At 34.6% G+C, this 27,290-nt stretch overlaps 1 protein-coding gene across 1 annotated transcript in view; it reads left to right on the top strand.

Moving 5' to 3' along the window:
* LOC111178213 (sodium/hydrogen exchanger 2-like) overlaps positions 1-21,341 on the top strand; it is a 57,711-nt gene extending 36,370 nt beyond the window's left edge. Inside the window, 2 exon segments of the mRNA XM_022580734.2 lie at positions 18,327-18,413; positions 21,267-21,341. Of these exon segments, the coding sequence (XP_022436442.2) occupies positions 18,327-18,413; positions 21,267-21,341 (162 nt within the window).
* The last annotated feature ends 5,949 nt before the right edge of the window (positions 21,342-27,290 follow it).

The following is a 27,290-nucleotide window of genomic DNA, read 5'->3' as shown; positions in this document are numbered from 1 at the left end:
TCTGAGCCCAGTAGCATTCCAGTGGTAAGTAATTAGATGGCCCAGCATATAAATAAGCTTGGCATTAGTCCTTGTATAGATGAACTTTCTGCCATAACAATTAAGTAATTTTATTACTTCTTTTGTAAACCATATGGCATGTTTTTTTTTTTTTTTCTTATCCATCACTGGCATTTAACCAATGATGATAGTACCTCATATCTAGTAATTAGCTTGTAAGGCTAAATGCCCACATGGTAAGTATTAACACCAAAATGCTTTTGTACTAGGGTTCAGACAGACCATCCCGTTCTGTGTTTTTAAAAGAAATAGAATGCTTTTTTTTTCAAATGTTGCATGTTTTCTGAAAGCTTAAAACGAAAAAGAGAAAAGATTGATTTTTTTTTTTTTTTTTTTTTTGCAGTACGCGGGCCTCTCACTGTTGTGGCCTCTCCCGCTGCGGAGCACAGGCTGCGGAGCACAGGCTGTGGACATGCAGGCTCAGCAGCCATGGCTCAGCGGCCATGGCTCACAGGCCTAGCTTCTCCGCAGCATGTGGGATCGACCGGGGCACGAACCCGTGTCCCCTGCACCGGCAGGCGGACTCTCAACCACTGCGCCACCAGGGAAGCCTGAAAAGATTGATTTTTAAATTAAGTTCTATAGAACTAATGCCATTTGATTTTAGGTTGCTCTAAGTTCTAAATGGAATTACTGTACATGATAAATGTCACAGTATAGTGCTTGAAATTAGTCTGTTTTAAATAAAATGTTCTAGGTTGAAAGCAAGGATTCTATCTAGGGTCTGGGTGATTGCATTTTAACTTGTTGAGGGATGTAGTTTGTGCTTAAATTGTCTTTGATTTTTATTGTTCGCATTACCTATTAATGAAAGACATGTTAAAAAAATCCAATAAAGGAATTGGATTAGGAAATTTAAATTTAATTCTTCTAATCCAGGGCATTTTCCAAAGTTTTGAATACAGTATCTTTTAAGTGGCTTCCTTCTTTTGAGCACCCTGGACTTTTAAAGAACTTTGCAATGTGGAGAGTATTGCCATGTCTGTGTTGAGTCCTGAAAGAAACAGGGGGTCTCTCAGGTTAGAATGAATCCCAGTCAATCTTTTTCCATTGTCCCTAAGAGACACTTTAATTAAAAAAACAGACAAGGGGCTTCCCTGGTGGCGCAGTGGTTGAGAGTCCGCCTGCCGATGCAGGGGACGCGGGTTCCTGCCCCGGTCCGGGAGGATCCCACTTGCCGCGGAGTGGCTGGGCCTGTGAGCCATGGCCGCTGGGCCTGCGCGTCCGGAGCCTGTGCTCCGCAACGGGAGAGGCCACAGCAGTGAGAGACCCGCATACCGCAAAAACAAACAAACAAACAAAAAAAAAACAGACAAGTATTTATGAGCTCCTGTATGTTTAGTGCTATTCTCATTGTTAGGAGTGATAAAAGTTACTTTTTAAAATAATTAAATTCTTGCTTTCAGAGATCTTATAATCTACTTAATGATGAAAAACATACACATGAAATAATAGGTTGACAAGAAAGAAGGATGGGAAATACTCAAATGTACGGTAACAATGAAGAGCACTTATCTGCTGTCATGCCTGGGCCTGGGCCAGAGTTCCTTGTGGAGAAGGGAAGGTCTGAGACCTAGGGGAAAAGCAAGAGTTGCGGGGGGGTCGGGGTGTAGAAAAGGGAGAAGAGGAGGCTGGCTTCATGGCTCTCTAAACACTGAAGACCTAGAGGCTATAGAATTTTCTGCCTGCTTCCTCCTTTTGCCTTCCATAATAACTTCTTTTAATCTTTAGTGCCATTAAATATTGCACAGTTTTTGATTCATATTAACTGCCTTAAGTGTGAGGACAATTTGTAACCAACTACTCATTAAATCTTCCAGAAAGTGGCCACAAGATACTTAATTATTTTTACCTTATGCATATGTGAGCATGTTTTATCCATCCCCACCTCCAAAGATTGTGAGCTCCTGTAAGATAGTGACAATATCCTCTGTACTTGTCTGTTTTAACTAATTAACTAGCATACCATAGATGCTAAATATTTATTGAAGATAAGTTTTATTAATTTATTTATTTAGTATTATTATTACTTTACTTTTGTGTGCCTCCTAGAGAAAAGTTAGACTGGTAAAATGCTTTGGGGACTGGTAAAAATATTGTTATTTTGTTACCAAACTCAAGTTCAGCTGCTTGCCTCTTGAAAGCTGATACTGGAGACACAAGTGTTGGTTGGAAAAGGAAAAGTTGCTTTATTCAGGAGGCTGGCAACCTGGGAGAAGGTGGACCAAGAACCAATTCCACAGATTCTGCTCAGCCATGAAAGTTTTTAAAGGGGAAAGGGGAAGCTAGTTGCAGATAATTATTTGGGGAGGGCGTCAGAATCTTGGTCATCTTTCACTGTGTGCAGACTTACTGACTCCTTGTGATCTTTCTTTAGATGCTATCTTGTTCATGCAGTTTGCTCGTGAGGTTACTGAAGGGGAAAATAGGGAAAAGATCTAGTCATCGGTTAATTACTTATTCTTCATTCCTACTTCTTCAGTCTAAGAAAAAAAAATCAACAGGTTAGACAAGGCATTATGTGATCAAAATATTTGAGAAATATGCTTGGGCCAGAGATTAGTGAAGCATGGGGGCACCTGGTGTAAGGTTAAGTTAAAATACAGCTGCTAAAGTGATGGGACAAAGGGCCTCCTGCGAAGAGCTGCTTCCTGCAAAAATCTGTTTCCTGCAAAGAGCTGCTTACAATTTGATAGGTGTATTAAATACCTAGTAGCCCAAGTTACAGTGCTAGGTGCTACATACAAAATTTTTGTACAGAGATACCACCCCTTTTTTAATTATTAGAGCTTGCTGTTACTTCAACACTTTATATAGTAAGGGTGAAAGCAAATAAGTGGTTGAAATTGATAGTCTAAGTGGTCTAAAAAGAAAGCTGTTCTCACCTTAAAATCCTTGTTATAATATTCTTTTTAAAAAAGAACTAGTATTAGAATTTGATTCCTAAGTGGCTGTACTTCAAAAAAATACTATTTGTCTCCCCTTTTTTAAATGTTTTGCTGAATTAAAACTTTGGATTTGTACAGTGAAAAGAGAAAGAAATGAAAAGGAAAAAATGGGTGACCAAAAGTCTGTTGGGTGACAGCTGATAGTGAAGGGAAAAGAAATAAAAGAAGTAGGGACAGGAAACCTTATAAAGTAGGTGAGAATTATTGCCAAATTAGCACATGGGGTGTGCCAGACTATCAATACAAGAACACAAATTTAACTTATGTAGGCAGGCTTGATTTGTTTTGCATGGAGAGCTACAGGAACCATATCTGATTATTACTGGTAAAAGTCTCACATGGATCTTTTTTGACAGGTGTACTAAACTGTAAATTTTAGTCCTGGCCATTACCCAAAAAGGTGAATAGTTACAACTTAATTTTATAGTAATTTACTATTGCACCATATACAGTTTGTTATGTAAAGAGAAATCATAAGGTATGCAGAGTTATGAAGTAAAAAATACCTGAAAATTTTTGAGTTTAGTACAGGCATATCTCACTTTATTGTGCTTCATTTTATTACACTTCACAGTTATTGCATGTTTTACAAACTGAAGGTTTGTGGCAACCCTGCATTGAGCAAGACTATCAGTGCCGTTTATTCAATAGCATTTGCTCACTTCATGTCTCTGTGTCACATTTTGATAATTCTTGCAATATTTTAAACCCTCTACCAGCAGAAAGATTACAACTCACTGAAGGTTCAGTTGATGGTTAGCATTTTTAGCATTAAAGACTTTTAAAATTAAGGTATATCCATTGATTTTCAGACATAATGCTATTGTACATGTAATAGATTACAGTACAGAATAAACATAATTTTATGTGCACCGGGAAAACAAAAACTTCATATGACTTGCTTTATTGCAATATTCACTTTATTAGAGTGATCTGGTACAGAACCTGCAATATCACTGAGGTATGCCTATATTCCACCTAGATTTTGTTGTGTTTGGGATCTTTGGCTTTTCTTCCTTATAAAGCACAGTCTTGGGGTGCTTACAGTAACTTTTTTTTTGTATGAGAAGGATATTAATAACATTTTACTATATGAAAAATAAGTGATCTATGCAGGATAATTTTTTCTATTTTAACATGGTGTGGCATTGGGTGATAGAAAGGCCATAAGTACTGGAATTAGTCAGAGTTGGGTTCAAATATATGCTCTGCAACTTACTAGTTGTTTAACATTGGGCCAGTTAGTTAACTTATTTACATTTTGTGTATTTTGTGAGTTTATGAAGATTAAATGGAATAATTCATGAAATGTGAGTATCATGTAGTAGACACTCAATATTAGCAGTTCTAACCATTTTATTAGGAATGTGTTATATTTAATAGTTAATAAATGAAAATGTATTTTAATCCTGCTTTATCTCCAAATTTTACTTAAATAGCTTTTCCTTTACCTGATATTGCCACCTTCATTAGCTCTTCTTACCCTAGCTAAAAGAAATGACCAAATTATAGTTCTGGTTTTGCATAATTGATCTTTCACTCTCACCTCTCTTTATACCTTCTTTTTGGTGTCATTTCTAAAAAACAATTAGAAATGACCTAAGTGTTGTGGAGGGGTACTTTAAAACCACAGCTACTTCATTCATCTTTTATCTGGTTATTGTCTTTCTTTATGAGATGTATGTTTTTCTATAGTTAGAAAACAGAATAGAAAGAAAAATTACAATCAATCTTTGAAAATAATCAGTTTATATGCAAATTGTATTTCTAGCTTAATGTATATACTGTCAGAGTGACTTCATGTTACCTATGATCATAAAGTGATTAAGAGTAGGAACCATGTCTAAAAATAGAATTAGCATATGACCCAGCAATCCCACTACTGCGCCTATACCCAGAGAAAAGCATAATTCTAAAAGACACATGTACCCCAGTGTTCATTGCAGCACTATTTACAATAGCCAGGTCAGGTCATGGAAGCAACCTAAATATCCACTGACAGATGAATGGATAAAGAAGATGTGGTACATATATACAATGGCATATTACTCAGCAATAAAAAGAAGAAAATTAGGTCATTTGTAGAGATGTGAATGGACCTCGGGACTGTCATACAGAGTGAAGTAAGTCAGAAAGAGAAAAACAAATATTGTGTATTAACACATATATGTGGAATCTAGAAAAATGTTACAGATGAACAGGTTTGCAAGGCAGAAATAGAGACACAGATGTAGAGAACATACATATGGGCACCAAACGGGGGAAGTGGGGTGGTGGTGGTAGTGGGATGAATTGGGAGACTAGGATTGACATATATACACTAATATGTATAAAATAGATAACCAATAATAACCTGCTGTATAAAAAAATAAATAAATAAAATTCAATTAAAAAAAAGAGTAGGAACTATGTATGGGGGAGAAATCACACAATGCACCATACTGATCAGAAAATATTAAGCAGTATCAACTGGGAATTGCCTTAGATGTGGTCATAGTGCATGTCTGGTGGCAATAATATATTCTGGGTAATACTTTAATTAGTTACCACGTCTAAGATCCTCAAAGATGCAAATGTAGAACTCTCTTGTGCTGAAAGACACCAGACAGCATGTAGTATTTCAGGAATTTCAGCAGATGCTCTATGTGAATCTTACTCCCTGAGGATTTCATTATTCCATTTCTCTCAAACAATCACAAATTGACCCAAGAGAATGGACATTTGTGGTTATAGAGCTGCTTTCTTTTTTTTTTTTTTTTTTTTTTTTTTTACAGAATAGGATATGAGAATAAAACCTGCATGTAACAGGTTGGAAAACAAGAAATTTATGATAATTATTAAGTAACCAAATGCTATTTATTGGAAGAAATTATTAAACATAGTGAAAATAAAAAGGAAATATATTCTCTGGAGATTAATTAGCACTTGAGAGTTCACTTTAGGCTTTTGATGCCCAATTATTTTTAGATGTTTTTTAAAATGAATTTTTATTGGAGAATAGTAGCGTTACAATGTTGTGTTAGTTTCTGCTGTACAGCAAAGTGAATGAGCTATATGTATACATATATCCCCTCATTTTTGGATTTCTTTCCCATTTAGGTCACCACAGAGCACTGAGTAGAGTTCCCTGTGCTATACAGCAGATTCTCATTAGTTATCTATTTCATATATAGTAGTGTATATATGTCAATCCCAATCTCCCAATTAATCCCACCCCCCTTATCCCCCTTGGTATCCATAAGTTTGTTCTCTATGTCTGAGTCTCTATTTCTGCTTTGCAAATAGATCACTTATACCATTTTTCTAGATTCCACATATATGTGTTAATATACGTTATTTGTTTTACTCTTTCTGACTTACTTTGCTCTGTATGACAGTCTCTATGTCCATCCACGTCTCTGCAAATGACACACTTTTGTTCCTTTTTATGGCTGAGTAATATTCCATTATAAATATATACCACATCTTTATCCATTCATCTGTTGATGGGCATTTAGGTTGCTTCCATGTCATGGCTATTGTAAATACTGTTGCAATGAACATTGGGGTGCATGTATATTTTTGAGCTATGGTTGTCTCAGGGTATATGCCCAGGAGCAGGATTGCTGGATAGTATGGTAACTCTATTTTTAGTTTTTTAAAGAACCCCCATACTGTTCTCCATAGTGGCTGTATCAATTTACATTCCCACCAACAGTGTAAGAGGGTTCCCTTATCTCCATACGCACTCCAGCATTTATTGTTTGTAGATTTTTTGATGATGGCCATTGTGATTGGTGTGAGGGTAATACTGCATTGCAGTTTTGATTTGCATTTCTCTAGTAATTAATGATGTTGAGCATCTTTACATGTGTTTGTTGGCCATCTGCATATCTTCTTTGGAGAAATGTCTATTTAAGTCTTCTGCCCATTTTAGGATTGGGTTGTTTGTTTTTATGATATTGACCTGCATAAGCTGCTTGTAAATTTTGGAGATTAATCCTTTGACAGTTGCTTCATTTGCAAATATTTTCTCCCATTCTGAGGGTTGTCTTTTGGTCTTGTTTATGGTTTCCTTTGCTGTGTAAAAGCTTTTAAGTTTCACTAGGTCCCATTTGTTTATTTTTGTTTTTATTTCCATTTCTCTAGGAGGTAGGCCAAAAAGGGTCTTGCTGTGAGTCATGTCATAGAGTGCTTGTTTTCCTCTAAGAGTCTTAGTGTCTGGCCTTACATTTAGGTCTTTACTCCATTTTGAGTTTACTTTTTGTCTGTGGTGTTAGGGAGTGTTCTCATTTCATTCTTTTACATGTAGTTGTCTAGTTTTCCCAGCACCACTTATTGAAGAGGCTGTCTTTTTTCCATTGTATATTCTTGCCTCCTTTATCAGAAATCAGGTTACCATACATGTGTGGGTTTATCTCTGGGCTTTCTATCCTGTTCCATTGATCTATATTTCTGTTTTTGTGCCAGTACCATACTATCTTGACTTCTGTAGCTTTGTAGTACAGTCTGAAGTCTGGAAGCCTGATTCCTCCAGCTCTGTTTTTCTTTCTCAAGAATGCTTTGGCTATTTGGGGTCTTTTGTGTTTCCATACAAATTGTGAAATTTTTTGTCCTAGTTCTGTTATAAATGCCATTGGTAGTTTGATAAGGATTGCATTGAATCTGCAGATTGTTTTAGGTAGTATAGTCATTTTCACAATGTTATTATTCCAATCTAAGAACATAGTCTATCTCTCCATCTGTTTGTATCATCTTTAATTTCCTTCATCAGTGTCTTATAGTATTCTGCATACAGGTCTTTTGACTCCTTAGGCACAACTGAGGAGTGTGCACTTGCTCCAATGATATCCCCCTCTACTTTCTCCAGCAGCAACATGGATTGGTTTAGAGATTATCATACTAAGTTTAGTAAGTCATAAAGAGAAAGACAAATACCATATGATATAATTTATATGTATCATCTAAAATATGATACAAATGATCTTATTTACAAAATATACTCATGGACATAGAAAACAAACTTACGGTTACCAAAGGCGAAAAGGGATAGTGGAGGGATTGGGGTTAGCAGATACAAGCTACTATATATAGACTAGGTAAACAAGAAGGTCCTACTGTATAGTACAGGGAACTATATTCAATATCCTGTAATAAACCATAATGGAAAAAGATATGAAAAACAATATATATGTATACATATAACTGAATCACTTTGCTGTATACCAGAAATTAACACAACACTGTAAGTCAACTATAATTCAACTGAAAAAAAGAAAGAGTAGTAATATGTTAAGACCTAGCAAGAGCAAATGTTAAAGATGAATGCCAGGATTTCTCTAGATTTGTATGTATAGTTTCGTGTGAAAATTCATGAGATGAAACAAATCCTCTTCCCAATACCATTTTATTTCTAAATTATAATGTGTAGATAACCACTACATCTGGTATGAGAAAAGGAAAAAGATCCTTATCACAAAATAGTCAATGAGGTATCTGTACCTCTTTTAAGCCTGGCATCACAATTTAGTTTAATTTTGTGCCTAGATATACATAGGAAAGATGAGCTGAATACAGACCATATGAGGCTAGGAATTTTTTCCCTTTGGATTTTAGCCATATTAAATGATATATTTATTTGCAATTCTGTTAAATTAGATTTCTGTAGAATATTCTCATTCTTTTGATTTGGGGACCCACTTAGGATAAGTAATAAACAAAACTGAAAAGTCAGCATTCTAGCAATATGTCAATATTGCTGAAGCAATACACCTAAGCTGGCCAAAATGCAGTTTGACTCAAAGTATTCTGGATGAATTTCCATTTAGCCAAATGGTAATTTGGCCTCAAATGAATATCCTGTCACTAACTTTGAGTTCTGGTAATTTTAATACAGCATAAGAATGATTAGAAATTTGATTATACATCTTTAGGCAGTATTGGAACAACTTAAATGTTCAACAGTGGGGAAGTAGTTATTATTAGAAAAATAATAATATAAAGTCATGTGTGGCTTTGGAAGGTTTTGTTCCAAAGTGTTAGCAATAATTTTCTCTCTGGATGGGTGGGATTATGGGTGTTATATGCTTCCTTTGCATATTTGTATTTTTCTCTAAGAGCTTCCTTTGCTTTTGTAGTAATAAGAAAGAAAATTAAAAGGGTAAAGAAACTTAGTTTTTAAAAAAAAATTAAAAGCTCTAAAATTTTCAGTGGATTTAGCTCTCAATTATTTTAATCATACTGCTCTAATAGTTTGACTAAGTTTTCATTTTCTGGCACTGTGTAAAATATTTAAATTGAATTAAAATGTTTTTAAAAACAGTAATATGGACCAAAATTCTTAGTCATATACAGAGGCTGCCAGACTACTCCCACGGCTCTCCAAATTGCCATATATATATATTTTCCAAACAAATCAATTTTGGCTAAATTGTCTGTTAGCCAACTTATTTCAGCTCTAATTTTGTGTAAGAATCCCCACTTTCAGCCCATCTGTCAAGGAACCTTGCATTCTCTTTCTGGTCTTGAAGTAAATTATCTGATAAACTCATTCACAGTAAGATGTTCGAAACATAATCACTGGGAGTAAGATCTATGGGACAAAGGTTTAACTGGTGCCCTTCAAATAGTACTAGTACCTGAGCAAGCACTTCTCTCGTGGTTAAGGCTCGTTTTTGAGACTACAGACAAATGTGAGGAGTAAAAAGCTTTGGCTGAGGCTTGAGTCTCAGAACTCTAGACTCTGGGTGACAGGAGTAAAAAGAAACCTTTTTTCAAAGCCTTGAAGAACATGGAATCCTGGCTCATCAAAGATTAAAACCAACACAGGTCACATTACTTAACTTTTAGTTCACCAGCTTGGGTCACCTCACTAGTATTTATAAGACTGAAGAGAAGTTACATTCTGTTTGTAGAGACTATTTTTGCAGAATGCCCCAGATTAGTCCACATGGGCCTAAGGAAGGGAATTGCACTGCTTTCATCCTAAAAAACAGAAAAATCAAAGGAAAAACCAAAGCACAACCAAAATAAAATGTAACTATTTAAAGAAATCTCTCTGAGGAAATAAACCTTTAAATAGTTTAGTTAGTTTAGGCTTTTAAACTATTCATTACAAATCCTTAGAATTCCAATCTAGTTTAACACTAATTTATTATAACATATTTGTAGCATTTTCCTTCTGTTGATTACTCAAGTATTCTACTTATTGGAAAATTTAGGAGTTCTTGTGCTGATTTTCTTCGTGAACAAATGTCATGTGAATACAGTCACCAGAAAGGACCAATTATTATAGCCTATGGAGGACTGAGGGGAGCAATCTGTTTCTCCCTTGATTTTCTGCTCCCAGAGTTTTCCAGAAAGAAGCTCTTCATTGCAGTAACCACAGTTGTTATCCTCTTTACCGTTATTGTTCAGGTAAACAAAACAAAGTAGTGCAATTTGAAACCTTACACTTAGATGGATATGAATGGGCCAACATTCTCCTTCAGAAACTTGAAATGAGTGTATATTTAGGAGAGACAATTATAGCATGTGAAATAGTCTCTACCATAACTCAAACAGAACATTTGCAAAACTTGAGATTTATTTTTAAATCAATAGAGGAATGGAAGAATTGCCATTTATTCAAGTGGTTGACACCAATAGCTTTACAGCAAAGACTGCATTTTAGCTACTTAAAAAGGTAAGGTTGAGGTTGAGAACAGAAGAGGAAATAAATATAATGCTTTAGGAGTTTTTCATTCTAAGGCAGCTTTTCTCTTGAATTATCTCTTTATCCTCTCCATATCACCATTTCCCTCTAATTGCCATTTCACTTCAGTTTTATAAAGCTGGGCAAAAGAATATTGAAATAATGTCTAAAAACCTATTCAGCAACTTAATGAGATAGTATTTCAAATTTTGGCTAAAATGTTTTAATGAGCCTAATGATGGTGGATATTTGTGTGTGTGTGTGTGTATGGTGGAATAAGACAAGTCAGAAGATGTGAATCTGGCAGGCTTCCCTTAAACAAAATAATTATTTCTCTAGAATGGGTGCAATCGTTCCTTAGGCTTTGAATTTTTTGTTTTGTTTTATTTTGTTTGTAAATGACTGATTAAGGTTGAACATTTATTTTCTTCTCATTTAAAACTTAATGAATTGTATCAAACCAGTCCCAAATCAAATTGTGTTTTTATCTAAGCACTAGCTAATTTTCACTTTAATATGTGTCATGTAGCGCAATGTTACTTCAAAATGCAAAGTCATTTTAAAGAATTAACTTTCAATTCCTATATCTTTTAGAATTCTTAATGTCTCTGATAATTTATCAGTAACACTCATGTTCTCCTTTAATTTTACATTTCTTCCAGGTGTTCAAATGCATCTTACTCCTAGAGACTTCATCATTTGATATTTACATTTTCCCATTGATTAATACTCTAATCCATTTAAGACCCTGATTGGGGAGTTTAGGTGTTTGGGGGAGGTATTGTTGGATGATTGCAATTGTAGACAGATTGTACAATAACGTCTCATGTCATTCTAACACCATCTAGTGGTTAAAATATTTTCAGAAATTTAAATTTTATTTAAGAATTAAGACCCATTGGGGGGAAAAAAAAACTCAAAGTACAATGTTATATTTTACTTATTGGAGATTGATAAAATTGCCATGATGTGCTTCAAGCAAATGAGTGCCTGGTCTACCATCAGTAGAACATGTCTTTCAAATTTTTTCTGTGATACACTGGACATGCTCTGTAGTGATCTGGCCATTTTTACCCCTTTATTCTTCTTGAGGGGAAAAGAGGACTAGAGTTAAAATCAGAAGACCTGGGTGCTATTCACAACTTTATTCCAGATGAGTTTTCTATCTTGGACATTTTACTGATTACTCAGTATCTCTTTTTTTGTAGAAAGAGGATACAGGACCTATCTTTCAGGGTTGTTTGTTATAAATATCAAATAGTAATATAAGTTTAAAAGCATTTTGTGTTTATAAGGTATTATTTTTATTATTACTATGACTGAGCACACTCAAGAAATTTATCTTCACATGCTGTGTCAGCTTGTCAGTTTCACTTAACTACAATTTGGATTCTGCCCTCACTGTTCCACGAAAATTATTCTTGCCAAAATGTCTCTGCTGGCCTCCTTAGTGGCAAGTTAGGACACATTCTTTTGTCCTAACATTATGAAACTTGTCAGCACAGTTTTATACAGTGGGCTACTTCTTTCTTGAAATGCTTTTTTTTTTTTTTTTTTTGCTTTTTTTGACATCATACCCTGCTAGTATTTCTGTCTTTCTGGGCATTTCATAGACATCTTTGCAGGCTGATCCTTTTCTATTGGGTCTGTAAATGTAAGGGTTCTCCAGTATTAGGTCCTGAATATTCTGTTCTCCCTATACTTTTTCATTAGGTGTTTATATTCATTTTCATGGCTTCAAGCGCAATATAAATTCTGATGACTTCTGTTTACGTGTAGTCCAGCTATCTACTCTGAGATCTAGATGTTTACATTCAACTGTTACTTCATACTTACACTTGGATGTCTCACAAAAATATCACAGCTGTTAACTGAAAAAAAAAGCACAACCTAAAAGTTGTGAGTTATGTTTTATTTGGGCACCTTACTGAGGACTATAGCCTGGGAACAGCCTCTCAGATAACTCTGAGGAACTATTTCAAAGAGGTAAGAGAGGAGCCAGGATATATAGGAGTTTTTGCTGAAAAAAAATGTAGTCAAACATCAAAACATTACTGCTAATCACAAAAAGCAGACATCCCAAGTTAATGATTTTAGTGCTTTTCTATGTATGGGAAGATGCAAGGGTCTGAGCTCATTGAAATTATTCCTTAGACATGCATCTTAACTTTCTAGGGCCACTGTACTGTTTTTCTCCATCCTGAATTCCTCTCAGGGCATACCTTTGGGGGTAGCTGCAGTGGCTGATGGCTTGATGGCAGGCAACATTCATTGTCTATGGGAATGGCAGGCAACATTTGTTTTCGTCCACACAGGCAATATATCTACAGAGGATAAATCTGATCCTCATCTGTTTTGCTTCTGTCTTAGTAAATGGCTCTGATATCCATCCATTTACTAAGGCTAGAAATGTAGAATACATCTTTGATTACTTCCTTTTACTTATCTTTCACATCAAACCCTGTGGTTTCTAACTCCAAAATAGATCTTCAGTATATGTATTTAACTTTTAAAAAGTTTCTAGATATACAAAATTGTATTAATAATATATTTTGATTTATGACACACTAGAATCATTGGCCCATACATGGCATTTATTTATTCATTCATTCATTCTTTCATTCTTTCAGTTAATACTTCTAACAGTTGTGAGCCCAGTAGTAAATTTGAGAAAGTTAACAATAACCCATGCAATGCATTCCTATCCTGTTTTCTTTCATCTCTCTCTCTCTCAGGTAACTGATATCCTGAATGAATCATTTACCAATCTCTTGTCTTTTAAAAAATATTTTTTGAAATCACATATTACACACATAGACACACATAAACAATATACTGATCGGTTTAAATTGTATTCTAACTTTATGAAAGTGTGTATGTGGGGGGGGTGTATGTGTATGTTTTGCATGTAGCCTTCTGGAATTTTTTGGTCTATTAACATTTTATTACTAATACTTATTCACATAGTTGTGAGTAGTTGTAGCTCATTCATTTTCAGTGTTCTACAATACTGCATTTTATGATTATACACCAATTTATTTATTAATTGTCCTTTCAATTGATATTTTTTTCTTTTTTGCTTTTACAAATGGTGTTGTCTAAAATATTCTTGTATCTGTCTCCTTGTAGAAACTCTATGCTATTCTCCATTACTATTGCCATTATCTTAGTCCAAGCTACTATCATCTGTTTCCTGAACTGCCTTAAAATTTTCCTTTCCCCTTTCAATCTGTTATCCCCACAGAATCAAAAGCAATATTTTTAAAACACAAATTTTATTACTTTCCAAAATTCTTCTATTGTTTCTTTTTGAACTTTTAATAAATTCCAAAACACTTAACATGACTATAAGCTGTGACAAATATGGCTCATGTCTACCTTTGAAGCCTCACGTATTTGGGCCATTCTCCCTCTTGATCACTGTGTTTTAAAAGACTCTTTAACTGCTTCAAATTGACAAACTTTTTCTCAATTTGGGGTTTTCCAAAAGGTCATTCCTTCTCCCTAAAACACTATCTCCTAAGTTCCTTGCATATCTGTCTTCCTTTTATCCTTTAATCCTCAGCTATATATGACCTCCTCAGAGAAGCCTTCCCAGACCTTCTATGTAAGTGCGTTTGATTTTATTTCTGGGAGAGCCGAAACTGTAATTAAACTATGTCTTGTTTTGATGGTGTAGGGCTTAGTATAAGCATCTCCATTTTGGGCCTATTGTTTTGAACACTTTCATAGAATGTATCACTATATGTATGTATGTATCTATCTATCTATCTATCTACCTATCAATCTTTTAGTTATTTTCTTCTCCACTTGGGTGATGTCTGTCTCCTCTACTAGGCTGAGTTCCATGAATGCAGAAAACATATATGATTTATTCTCCACTATATACTCAGAGTCTACTAGTGTGGGCTCCAATGAAATGTGCAATAAATATCTGTGAAATAAATGGATAAATAGTAAATAAAAGTTAATTTGGAGTATGAATATAAATTATGAACATATATAGTAGAGCTTTGAACTTGAGACCATTTTTTTTAAAAAACATGATTTTTATTGGTTTACTCAAGACTTCATTTAACCAGCTATGCTACAGAGATTCAAAATGTGGAATAAAATTTTGTCTCTCACCTATATTTTACATCTTCAAAAGACCAGAATATAATAGTACAAAATACATAAAATGGGTTATAAGAGGATATGTCACTGGGTCAGGTTGGTTTGACATCTTTATTTTAAAAGCATTAATTTTGATCTATCCATGGTAGACTGAATGAAATGAATTAAAGTAAGTGAAGATGGAGAGTTGCATGGATGGGTTTAAAAATGCAAATATGGAGTCAGCCTTTCAAAATGCCAGGTCATTAGACAGACCTGCTCACACTAGGAAGCTTTTTGCCTGTGATAAACACTGTTAAAGGATGTAGTTCTATCCCATGAAAGCATTGTATGATGATTTTTCAAATGTCAGAATGAATTTAGAGGAATCGCACAACTCAAATGTCATCTAAAAAGTGGGAATTACACAAAATTACTTATGAAAACCATATGAATAGGACGATCTCCTGACTTTGGGCAATTCAGGTACATTTGCAAAAAATTACAGCGTTCCAAATTGTAAAGGAAGCTTTTGGGGTGACATGCTCATTTGGTGTGTTAAAGAAACCAGGGCCTAAGTAAGACATTTTTGTTATTTAACAGTGATGAAGAGCTGATGAAGAGCTAGGACACCCTGAGTTTCTTTTAAGTTTCAACCTTAACATTAATGGGAATTATTACCTGCTTCTTTCCACATCTCTGAAATAAGGTGAAAATAGAAACCTTATGGGGATGCATTTTCAAAGTGTTTTGAAAATGACTAAGTAGTGTGGAAGTTCATTGAAAGCAATAGATTTTGTTGTTTATTTGCAGCCAGTTTTTTTCCATATTCCACCTCATGTTTTATACTTCAGTTGACAGCTTTCCTTCTTAAAGTCCTTGTTCCCACGTGTAAATGTTAGAGCAAATCTCAACTTCTCTTACTTTTCATTCAAGCATACTTTTGTTTAAAAAGACAAACAAAACTAAGAAAAGAGTACTCTGCAAAAAGCAACTTGTTTTATAGTAGTCATCCATGGAAGCTCCTTCAACATCCCAACATAACTGCATCTGCTCCTAGCCTTTTCTTTCTTCTTATTACAGAGCTGGGGTCTCCTATCTCAAGCTATGCTCTGTAATCTATTCCTTTCTTGTCTTGCATTTTCAATCATTTATTTTGTCTCATGTATATTCACACTCTTCTTTTCAACTAGATCCTTCCCATCAACTTTAAACAGGCTCAAGTCACTCCTATTTAAAGCACAACACAGGGCTTCCCTGGTGGTGCAGTGGTTGAGAGTCTGCCTGCTGATGCAGGGGACATGGGTTCGTGCCCCGGTCTGGGAAGATCCCACATGCTGTGGAGCAGCTGGGCCCGTGAGCCATGGCCGCTGGGCCTGTGTGTCCGGAGCCTGTGCTCCCCAACAGGAGAGGCCACAACAGTGAGAGGCCCGCGTACCACAATAAAAAAAAAAAACACAAAAAAACACAACTACAAATCTAAAGTAATTCTCTCTTTTGACCTCATAAATCTTTGTTGCTCCCATCTCTTTTATTAAGGTTACTAATGGCATTTGCAATCCTCATTTCACTTGAGCCTTCACAGGGATTCCACATGAGTCAAACTTCCACCTTCTTGAAATATTGTCTTTTTTGTGCTTTGTGACAACTCACTTTCTGATTTTCCTCTTACCTCTCTGGTTCCTCTTTCTCTGTCTCTTTTGCAAGCTTATTCTTATTGTTATATCACTAAATATCAGAGTTCCTCAAAGATTGCTGTACAGCCTTTCCTCTTCTCACTCTTTACTCTTTCCCTAATGATTTCATCCATACCCACATAACGTCTTCATTTACTGACTGTATACATACGACTTATGAATTTATATCTCCAGCCTAAATATCTGAGTTCTAGAACACACTGTTTTCTTGACATCCTCACTTGGCCATCTCACAGGGATCTTAAGTTTTGTATGTTTAAAATTAAACTTTTGATTTTCCCTGTCAATCTGGTTCCTACGTCCTCATTTAGATTAGTGTTACCATCCTCTACCCCTTTTGCTCAAGCATGGAATCTTAGTGTCATCCTTTCTGTCATACTGCCCTTTTCTATGTCTATTTGGTCACTAAGTCAGTTTCTTTGTATCTGCTCTGCCATCATCTTTGTCTAAGCTATCACCATCTCTAACATGGAATACAAAAAATGGTCTCCTAAACCGTCTCCTCATATCCATTATGGCTCATTTTCAACACATTTTCCACACTGCAGCTAGTTATCTTTTTAAAGCACAAATCTGGTCAAGCCATTTCAATTTTCAATTAGTCTTAGAATTTTTAAAAAATGGTTAACACAGCCTGGAAAGCTTTGCATTGTCTAACCCCAGCCTCTCTCTCCAGTCTTAATAATAATATGATCTCCCTTGTACTCTACAACCCAACTACACAAGGTTTTCATTTTCTCTAATATGCCATGCCAAGGAGCGTTATCAGTGTTATTATTCCCTGAGCCAGGAATGGTTCTTTCCCCTTCATATAGCTAAAGTCTGCTCATCCTTTAGGTTTTAGTTTAGGAAAAACTTATCCTTCAATTTAAACTATGTTACTCTGTCATAAACCAGCTTCATTTCCTTCAGAACACTTATCTCAAGTTGTAGTTGTTCATTCATTAATGCAATTATTAAACTAATGGCTCTCTCCCTGAGACATACTACACTGTAACCTCCATAAGGCTATGGGCCCTTTCGACTTTACTTTCCCATTGTAACTCCAGTGCCTAATATAGAATTTGGCAATAATACATGTTCAATAAATATTGTGGCACAACTCGATGAATATTTATTAATATAGAATGTTTGCTTCTTTTATTATCCCTCTTAAGAAAAATTTAAAGTAACATGTGGAGAGGACTGTAATCCCATATATAATGGATGATGAATAATAAAGACAAAATGATATATCTGAGGTATTTGGCAATAATTGAAATGAAAATCTCTTGTAGCACTTTGGCTCTGTGATTTGACTACTTCTTTCTGTTTTTGAAATATAGTGGTAGATTTTTTATGTGTGTGGTACGGGGGCCTCTCACTGTTGTGGCCTATCCTATTGTGGAGCACAGAATCCAGACGTGAAGGCTCAGCGGCCATGGCTCACGGGCCCAGCCGCTCTGCGGCATGTGGGATCCTCCCGGACCAGGTCACGAACCCGTGTCCCCTGCATCGGCAGATGGACTCTCAACCACTGCGCCACCAGGGAAGCCCCAGATTTTTTTTTTTTAGGATTCATTAAATGACCCACATATTTGTAAACAATACATATATATATATATTCCCCATTGATCTTTGTGAGAGAAAACCACAGCACGTCTCTCTGGTGTTAGACCAATGTTGCCTCTGAATTTTAAGAGAATATTCTAAATTCCTATCATGGCCAGATTAAGAGAGATGTGCATATGCACCCACACATAGACACACAGACACGCAGAGAGACACACACACACAGACACACACACACCAGGGAAATATTCAAGCACTAATTTCATATGAAAGAAATTCAGCTTTCTGTTTTTCATTTTGTAGGGGATGGCCATTCATCCTCTTGTTGACTTATTAGATGTGACTAGAAGAGAGACTTCTCCAACTGTGAGCGAACAAATTCTCATTCGGGTAAGATGTCTATACATCACGTAGGTCATTTTGTTGACTGGAACTAACCCTTGTATATTAGGTCCTTACGTGTTAGGTCTTCTTATACTTGAATTTCTCTAATAAAAGGAGATGTGATTTTATGAATTCTGAACAGGTATTTGTTATATTGTGACAATCTGTAATTTGAAAATCAATAACTCTGTTCTTCTGGTAAGAGGTAAGAACAATGGAAGTCTGAATTCTAGCATTTGCTCTGTTACTATCCAGCTTCCCTCATTATCTTAGAAAAGTCTTTTAACTTTTTTGTGACCTTGGTTTCATAATCAGTCAATTTAAATGGCTGTTTAAATGATCTCTGAAGTCCTATCCAGGTTGAATAATCTATGAATTATGAGTTATTTTACTTCAAATTATAACTGTTTTTGGTTTGTTTAACATATTAATTCTTAATACTAGACTAAATTATCCAGTAACTTAGTTAATTCTCTATTTGATATCATAAAGCAATTGCTTATAAGATGACCTATGTAATCCTTATGTAGTTGGAAAATTTTTCTTGGGGTATTTTAGTCTTTGGTGGAGTTTTTTTTGTACCATCGAGTATTGAGGAAGTTAAAATTTCCATATTCAAATTTCAAAATATACTCTTTGAAACAGGGTTTCAAAATTATACAGAGTTTAGAAGAAAATGACTCATTTCTACGTTAGAAGTAAGGAGAAGTTCAGAGAAATTTAAAGATGTGACCTCTATATCACTTGGTTTTATCTTCTTATAGAAATAGAATTTGAATTGTTGCTTATCCCAAGTGGGCTTTTATAAAATATAGCAATAGTAGTATTGAAATATAGAGAATGTTAAGAATGATTTCAAGATACCCTTAGATTTATTAATGTAGAAAAAACTCTGGGAATTTTAGTCAAAAAGGAGAAGAGCTAGCTTGTCTACCTTGCTTCTAACTTCAATGTGACCCAGTTCATAATTTTCTGAGATACATTTTCAGCACATGTAATGGCTTTCTATACATAAAACACTTGTTTTATTAATAACTATGTGCCTAAGAATGTGTACAGATAAGCATGACTAATTCAACATTTTATGTTATTTTCTTCAAATTTTAATACTTAATTGCCCAATTTGTAAAAAAAAAACATATGTTGGGGTTTTTATTATAATGGAATTACATTTTTAGGCTATTTTGGGGAGAAATCATATTTTTTACTGTATTATGTCTACTATATGGATGACTTTTAATGACTGTATAATATATATTATATTGATAAGACATAATTTAATTTATTTAACCAATTTATAGGACAGAGTCAAACTTTATTTTCTTTTTTCCAACTTTTTATTTTTAAAATGTCAAGCATACAGATTTCAAAGATGGTTCAATGAATATGTATATACCCTCTACCTGGATTCAGTGTAACCTTTGCCATCTTTGCTTTACCACTCTGTCTATATATGTATATATTATTATTGTCATTTGCTGAATAATTTGAGATTAAGTTGTAGACAGCTGACTATTCACTGCTAAATATTTCAGCATGTATTAATATTTCCGAAGTAAAAGGACGTTCTAGTACATAATCACAATTTTTTAAATCAAATTCAGAGTTTAAAACTGAAACAATAGTGTAATCTAATATAACTCCATATTCAAAATTTTTCCAAGTGTCCCAATAATGTTTTTATAGTAGTTTTCTCCTGATCTAGGATCATACATTGTATTTAGTTGTCATATCTTTTTAGTTACCTTTAATCTAAAACTATTTTTCAGCGTTTTGTTGTTTGTTATGACACTGGCATTTTTGAAAAGTGCATGAAGTTACTTTGTAGAATATCACTCAAATTGGGTTTATTATTTCCTCATAAATATATTCAGGTTATTTTTTGTGATGTTATATCAAACTTTATTTTATTTATTTTTTTTATTGCGGTACACAGGCATCTCATTGTTGTGGCCTCTCCCGTTGCAGAGCACAGGCTCTGGACGCGCAGGCTCAGAGGCCATGGCTCACGGGCCTAGCCACTCCGCGGCATGTGGGATCTTCCCGGACCGGAGCACGAACCCGTGTCCCCTGCGTCGGCAGGTGGACCCTCAACCACTGTGCCACCAGGAAAACCCCAAATTAAACTTTTAATCTTAGTATTTAAAGTCCTTTGTTAACTATTTTCTCTTCCCCACCCTTGACCTACATCTATCCAACCTTGTTTTTCTCATAAATCTCTTATGTAGTTCCTTGTTTTCTCCCATACATTTTACTCACAATATTCCCATTACATAGAATGATTTATTTTTTCCATATGTAACCCCATTTCTTCAGGGCCAGCTCACAATGCACATTTTCATATAAGCCTTCTCTAACTCCATCTTTTTCTATTTCTTTCCTAAATTTTCCTTTTCTTGTTGCATTTATACATGTACACATGCCAAGTTTGAACTGTATTATCATGCACATGCTTTGATCCCTGTCCACTTCTTTAAGTCTTGCCTCTTCAATTTGGTTCTATGTCCTTCAAAGGCAAGGGTCATGCCTTTTACTACTTTTATTTCCTTCACTTTACCAGGCCCAGATTTCTGGTAGATGAATGAATCTATCATATGATACTGATTGATATGTGCATTTTCAATTTTAAATGGAGTGTCTCCAATGCTTATACTAGAATTACTGCAGATATTCTTACATATATATATAGATGCTCCTTTTTATGCTTACCCTGAAAAGAGCTTAAGATTAAAAAAATAAGCAAGTGGGATGAAATCAACAGTTTCGAAGACACTTTTGATGGATTCTTTTATTTGGTAGTAATTGACCAAGTTCCTCAAGCATACTGTATATTTAGACATATGTTTTGTTCTATTGCAGTTATTTGATCATTTGCTGGCTGGCATAGAAGACATATCGGGACACTGGGGACAATATTACTGGAAAGACAAGTGAAAATTTGCCAAAAGTATGCTTATGTACATGTATAGAAAAGTGGAAGTGAGCCTGTATCTCTTTCTGTATGTTTCTCTTGGGTATAGTTGAGATTTATTCATCCACATGTTATAAAAAAGATGCAGCTAAAAAACAAAGACAAAGATCTTTCTTTTTCTTTTTATAATGAAGGACATGACTGATGCCAAGTCCAGACCCCAAAACTAAATTTTGTGCCATAAAATTCTCAGACCTCCCTTTTTTGGAGATAGGGGATATTATGCCCAGTTCCAGCGAAAGGGATTTTACAACAGATCATGTTACTATCCTAATTAAGGTTTCTATTATCTTGTCACTTAAAAAATATCCAAACTTTTTACCTCAGTTTACGAATCTGGCTACTGTTAGCTTTCCTTCCACATCTCATTCTGTTCTCTCTGCCACATACTACACTGTAGCCATGTTGTCCTTCCTAACACATTAAGTTCAGCACATTTCTAACTTAAAGCCTTTATGTAATGTTCCATCCATCTGGCATGCTCTTCTATCTGATCTTTGCATGCCTAGTAACTTCGTGTCATTTAAGCCTTGGCTAAAATTTCATTTCCTCAAAGAGTTCTTCCCTTGCTACTCAATAATTCTCTATTATATTAATGTACTGTAATTATCTGAATAACATATAACTCTCTAATATTTTAATGCCTTATCTTGTTTATTAAATAAAATTTTATTTTAATTTGGAAAAATATAATTCTTATAAATATATCATTATTCTTATTGTATGTTTCTCTCCAACTAAAATGTAAGTGGCAAAAGGGCAGAGACTTTGTCTGCACTAAGTTCTGTAACTGCAGCACTTAGAAAAGTTCCTTCCACATAGTAAGTACCCAATAAATATTTTTGAATGAATGACTAAATGAATTATAAAAGGGATATTTTTAATGTTGATATTAAATCTAGTCCTAGATTTTAAATCCAAATGTTTAAACTATTCTAAATTATGATCTATTCCTAAGTGCCCTGGTAGCAACCCTTATTAAATCTGCTGCTTCAGTCTAGATTCCTTGAAGGAGCTGTGTAAAACAACAGATACTTTTTTTTTTAACATCTTTATTGGAGTATAATGGCTTTACAATGGTGTGTTAGTTTCTGCTTTATAACAAAGTGAATCAGTTATAGATATACACATGTTCCCATTTCTCTTCCCTCCTGCGTCTCCCTCCCTCCCACCCTCCCTATCCCACCCCACTAGGCGTTCACAAATCACCTAGCTGATCTACCTGTGCTACGCGGCTGCTTCCTACTAGCTATCCACTTTACGCCTGGCAGATACGGTTTTAGCAGCAAACCCTTGGCACAAGCGGTAGAGTTGATACTTTGTCAACATCCTTTTATGCCACCATCCAGGAAAGGTGTTTTCTAAGGTGAAGTTAATGTCAGAGAACCAAGATAAATTATAATAGTGGTCACCCCCAAAGCAACTTTATTTTAAACTCTGATAAAGAATAGATTAATTTAACCTTCTTATAAATGCAAAAGATCTAACAAAAATCGGTCTTTTCCACATGTTTGATTTGGATGTTTGTTTTTGATCACAGAGAAGGAATGTAAACCATGAATGGGACTATTTACACTTATTGTCTTGTACTTCCTGATAATTCAAACGGCCAAACAATTAAATATTTTTTACAGTAAACAGTTTGAGCTAATTACTTGGCTTTCTGTTTATGTTCCATGTGGTTTTATGCAGTGACTTTTGTCTGTGGAAGAGCTACACACACAGACTTTGAAAACTTCATGAATAACCTAGGGGAAAGACAGGAATAAAGGCACAGACCTACTAGAGAATGGACTTGAGGATATGGGGAGGGGGAAGGGTAAGCTGTGACAAAGTGAGAGAGTGGCATGGACGTATATGCACTACCAAACATAAAATAGATAGCTAGTGGGAAGCAGCTGCATAGCACAGGGAGATCAGCTCGGTGCTTTGTAACCACCTAGAGTGGTGGGATAGGGAGGCCGGGAGGGAAGGAGATGCAAGAGGGAAGAGATATGGGGATATATGTATATGTATACCTGATTCACTTTTTTATAAAGCAGAAACTAACACACCATTGTAAAACAATTATACTCCAATAAAGATGTTAAAAAAAAAAAACTTCATGGTTACATAGATTTGGGTCATCTCCTTTCCTTCTTCTTCCCTTTGCTCTCACCTATTCTCACAAATATCCTCTTCCTCTAAAATAGCATCTCTACCAAGCTCCATAAATTTCTGGGTCCGATTTTTTTCATTGATAAAAATTGCTATTTAACATTCTACAGTTTTTTTGTTTTGTTTTTCTGATACTGCCAACTATTGTCTTCTTGAGCCAATTTCAGGTTGACAACTTGAGCATAGAGTCAAGGTGACCTTAAACTCCTGGAGCATCAGAAAGTGCCTTTTTTTAAATGTAATACAGTTTACTTTTCCCTTTATAGAAATAAAATATGATTTGTTGTTTTAAATGTTAAAAATTCAGAAAAGTAGAAAATATCATCTTATTTTTAAGTAACAGTCACTTGGTATACTTCCCAGTCTTTTTGCCTATGCTTATTTTATTATTATTATGCTCATACCATATATATAATTTTGCTTTTCCTTTTCACTTAGAATAGTTATGCACATTTTGACAAATTCTTAAAACTCTTAATGAAAATCATTTTAAATGGTTTTAAAATATTTCCTGACATGAAGGAATTGTAGTGCACTTAATTAACCACTTTTTATTGTTAGGCATTATGAGTGTTTCCAATTTTTCTGTTTTTATAGAATAAGAGTGCAGAGAAAGTGCCTTTTAATATGTAAACATTTGAAAAAGAAGTAGACCTCAGGAAAGTATTCAAGATTATGGTGCATGTTTTTTTAAAATATCAACTTATTGACAATAAATTTATATTTAGCTGAACATTTTCACTCAGGTGTTATGAAACTGTGGTTTAACATGATTTATTTTTCATTTTGTGAGTTTACTGTGTGAGTTTAAATTCAGATTCCCTAAACAAACATTTAACACAGTTGTTCTATTCCTTTTCCCATTCATTGACATGAACTATATAAGCCCTCTTCCTTCAATGGTCTTCTCTGAAATATAGACCCTACTTGGCCAATATTTCTGTCTTTGGTGCAAAGGTTTTATCTTCATAGTCTGTGTTACCCTTGGCTTGGTTGACATTAATGGGATAAACCTAAAATTTCAATTTCCTATTAAAGACGTATTTGAAATTAAGTAAAAATTTCTTATATTTTCTCTTTACACCATAGATTATTTTTTCCATTTAAACAAAGCACACTTGGAATAGGCAGTGGGTGAACCACTTCTGGGACCTTCTAGCTAGAGTATAAAAGTACTGAAAAAAATGGCAGTAATTTTTATTTTATATGCTTCTTGAACTGATTGGAGTATTTCAACAGCAAGTATCTGCAGAAGATATTGCTCAGATAATATGACCAGCCCAAATCAAGCATTGTGCTTCTTTATGAAAAGCTTGAAAGAAAACATGCCATTGAGCTAGCAGAAGCAGGCCAGTTAATATACACACCATCTAGTACATCTTTTCTGCAAGTGTGTTTGTGTGTATATGTGCACACCCATGTGTTTGTGCATGTTTGTGTGTCTTCATTTGTTTAATGAGATATCACAAAAAATTACAGAATTATTTAAAGTTCCTTCCCTTTCAAGCACAGTTGTCTTTCCTTGCATCACCTCCTGGGAAAATATTAAGAAGAGCTTAGATAAGATGGAGAACATTTCTTTGAGTACCATAGGCTGCATTGTTTAGCATACAGTGGTGAACAAAGCTTAATGAAATAAACTCTGTCTGTGAAACTTAAATAAACTCTGTCTATGAAACTTTAGTTTCTAAAAGTTTAAAAAAGTTATCTATCTTCCAAGAAGTACATTTGTATTTTTATTTCATTTAAAGACTCATGTTAGGTAAAATAATTTATCATTAACTTTTGTTGATTAAGGACTGAGCTGAGTATTAAAATGTATTTAGTTTTTTTATTGTTATTTTGCTGGGGAAAGTCAATAGACAAAAATATAATTTGGAGTTTTCCTTGATGTAGGTCTTCAGACAATTGTTAGGAGACAATTGTAGAGAGATCTTGGAAAGGGAAAATATAACAAAGGGAAAGTAATAAAGGAAGAAAAATTGTTACTATAAATAATTATTTACTGTATTTGGTGTTTGAGTAGGAATTGGTGTTTTCCTGCATCATGAGATTTTGAGGCAGGGAGGTTCTTTTTATTAAATTTTTATAGAATTTTAAAAATCCTTCCAGAAAAATTTGTTTTAATGGGTAAGAGGTAACAGTAGTTGTGTATTTAGCCTAGGACAAAAGGATTAACTAACTTATGCTTGGACCCATCATTCTCAATCAGCAAGTGCTTGATTTGACAGGAATACATTTCACCAGCGGATAACTCGTTTCTCTATTCTACATTCAGAAGTCAAGGCCTCAAAGTTTAGCCGTTGTTTAATAGTAATTAGCTAGAACACTATTGCAGCCCTTAGATATATATGGTATGTGTTGACATGGAACTATATCCAGGACACAATGTTGATTAGAATAAGAAGGTTGAAAAATAGAAAGTATAGCATGATCATTTTTTGTAGAAAATATAATTTATATACCTCCATCTGTATATGTGCATAAAAATTCTAAAAATGTATACACCAAGAGTTAATTGTAATTGTCTCTAAGTAATTACTTGAGTTTTGTATTATCTTTATATTTTCATATATTTTTTGTGTATGTATATATTAATTTTATAACCAGAAAAAAAATGTAAAGGCATCCAGGAAAGGAAATTCAAAATCAAAAGCAAAACAGAACTTAAGGTAAAAAAAAAAAAAAAAAAAAAAATCCCAAACTCCGCAGTTGAAGAATGCGAATCCTCTGGGTTCCAAACAATTGACTAAAGTTAAGGGATGCCTTTTCAAGAATAAGTTAGCAAATAAACACTGGAATAGGATATCAAAATATAGTACAAAATAATTTTGTTTTAAAAGATTATTAATTAGAGGGCTTCCCTGGTGGCACAGTGGTTGAGCGTCCGCCTGCTGATGCAGGGGACACGGGTTTGTGCCCCGGTCCGGGAAGATCCCACGTGTTGTGGAGCGGCTAGGCCCGTGAGCCATGGCCGCTGAGCCTGCGCATCCGGAGCCTGTGCTCCGCAACGGGAGAGGCCACAACAGTGAGAGGCCCGCATACCAAAAAAAGAAAAAAAAAAAGTTTATTAATTAGAACATATTTTTTTGTTGTTTTTGAGTTTTTGACTTGCCTTTTTAAAGTGAACTGCACCAGATGACCTCCTGAAGTATTTTCTGCTATAAAGTATTTCTGCTATTAGCTGGATCTTCTGTATCAGGTAAGGGTATACTGGCTACAGAGAAGGACAGATAGATGGGTAACAATTTTATGCTGTAAATCCTTGAATAGAGTAGGCTTTGGACCTATTAGGGAAGTTAGTAATTTTTTATTAAGCCAGGTATATGTAATCAAAACAAAGTTGAGAGCTAAGTATAAATTTGATATATTTGAGTTATATATATAGCAATTCTGATGAATTCATGACCCTAAATATGAATTTCATTTTATGTAAATCACACAAACTGGCTTTCATCATTGTCTGAAATGACCACAGAAATATTGACATTTCCCTTTGATGTAATAGTATAAATCTGGCATTAATATTAGGATAAGAAGTATACTAAATATTTAGGAATTTATAAGCCTTTATTAATGATAATATGTCAGAATTTAGATGGAGACTAATGTTTTAATTGCACAATTATCATAAAAATATTGTTGTAGTCTTGTATATATAGGAAAAGTCAACTCAATTATTAATAGATGGTAGCATACTTAAGAAAAATCTCAAGCCACTTTATGCCCATTAGGATGGCTATTTAAAAATAAAT

The sequence above is a fragment of the Delphinapterus leucas genome, chromosome X, assembly GCF_059928025.1.
Source record: "Delphinapterus leucas isolate spDelLeu-1000000601 "Yukka" chromosome X, BTC_Dleu_Yukka2, whole genome shotgun sequence".
NCBI lineage: Eukaryota > Metazoa > Chordata > Mammalia > Artiodactyla > Monodontidae > Delphinapterus > Delphinapterus leucas.
Note: the sequence above shows the minus strand (reverse complement) of the source record. Positions and strands in the feature narration are given on the sequence as shown.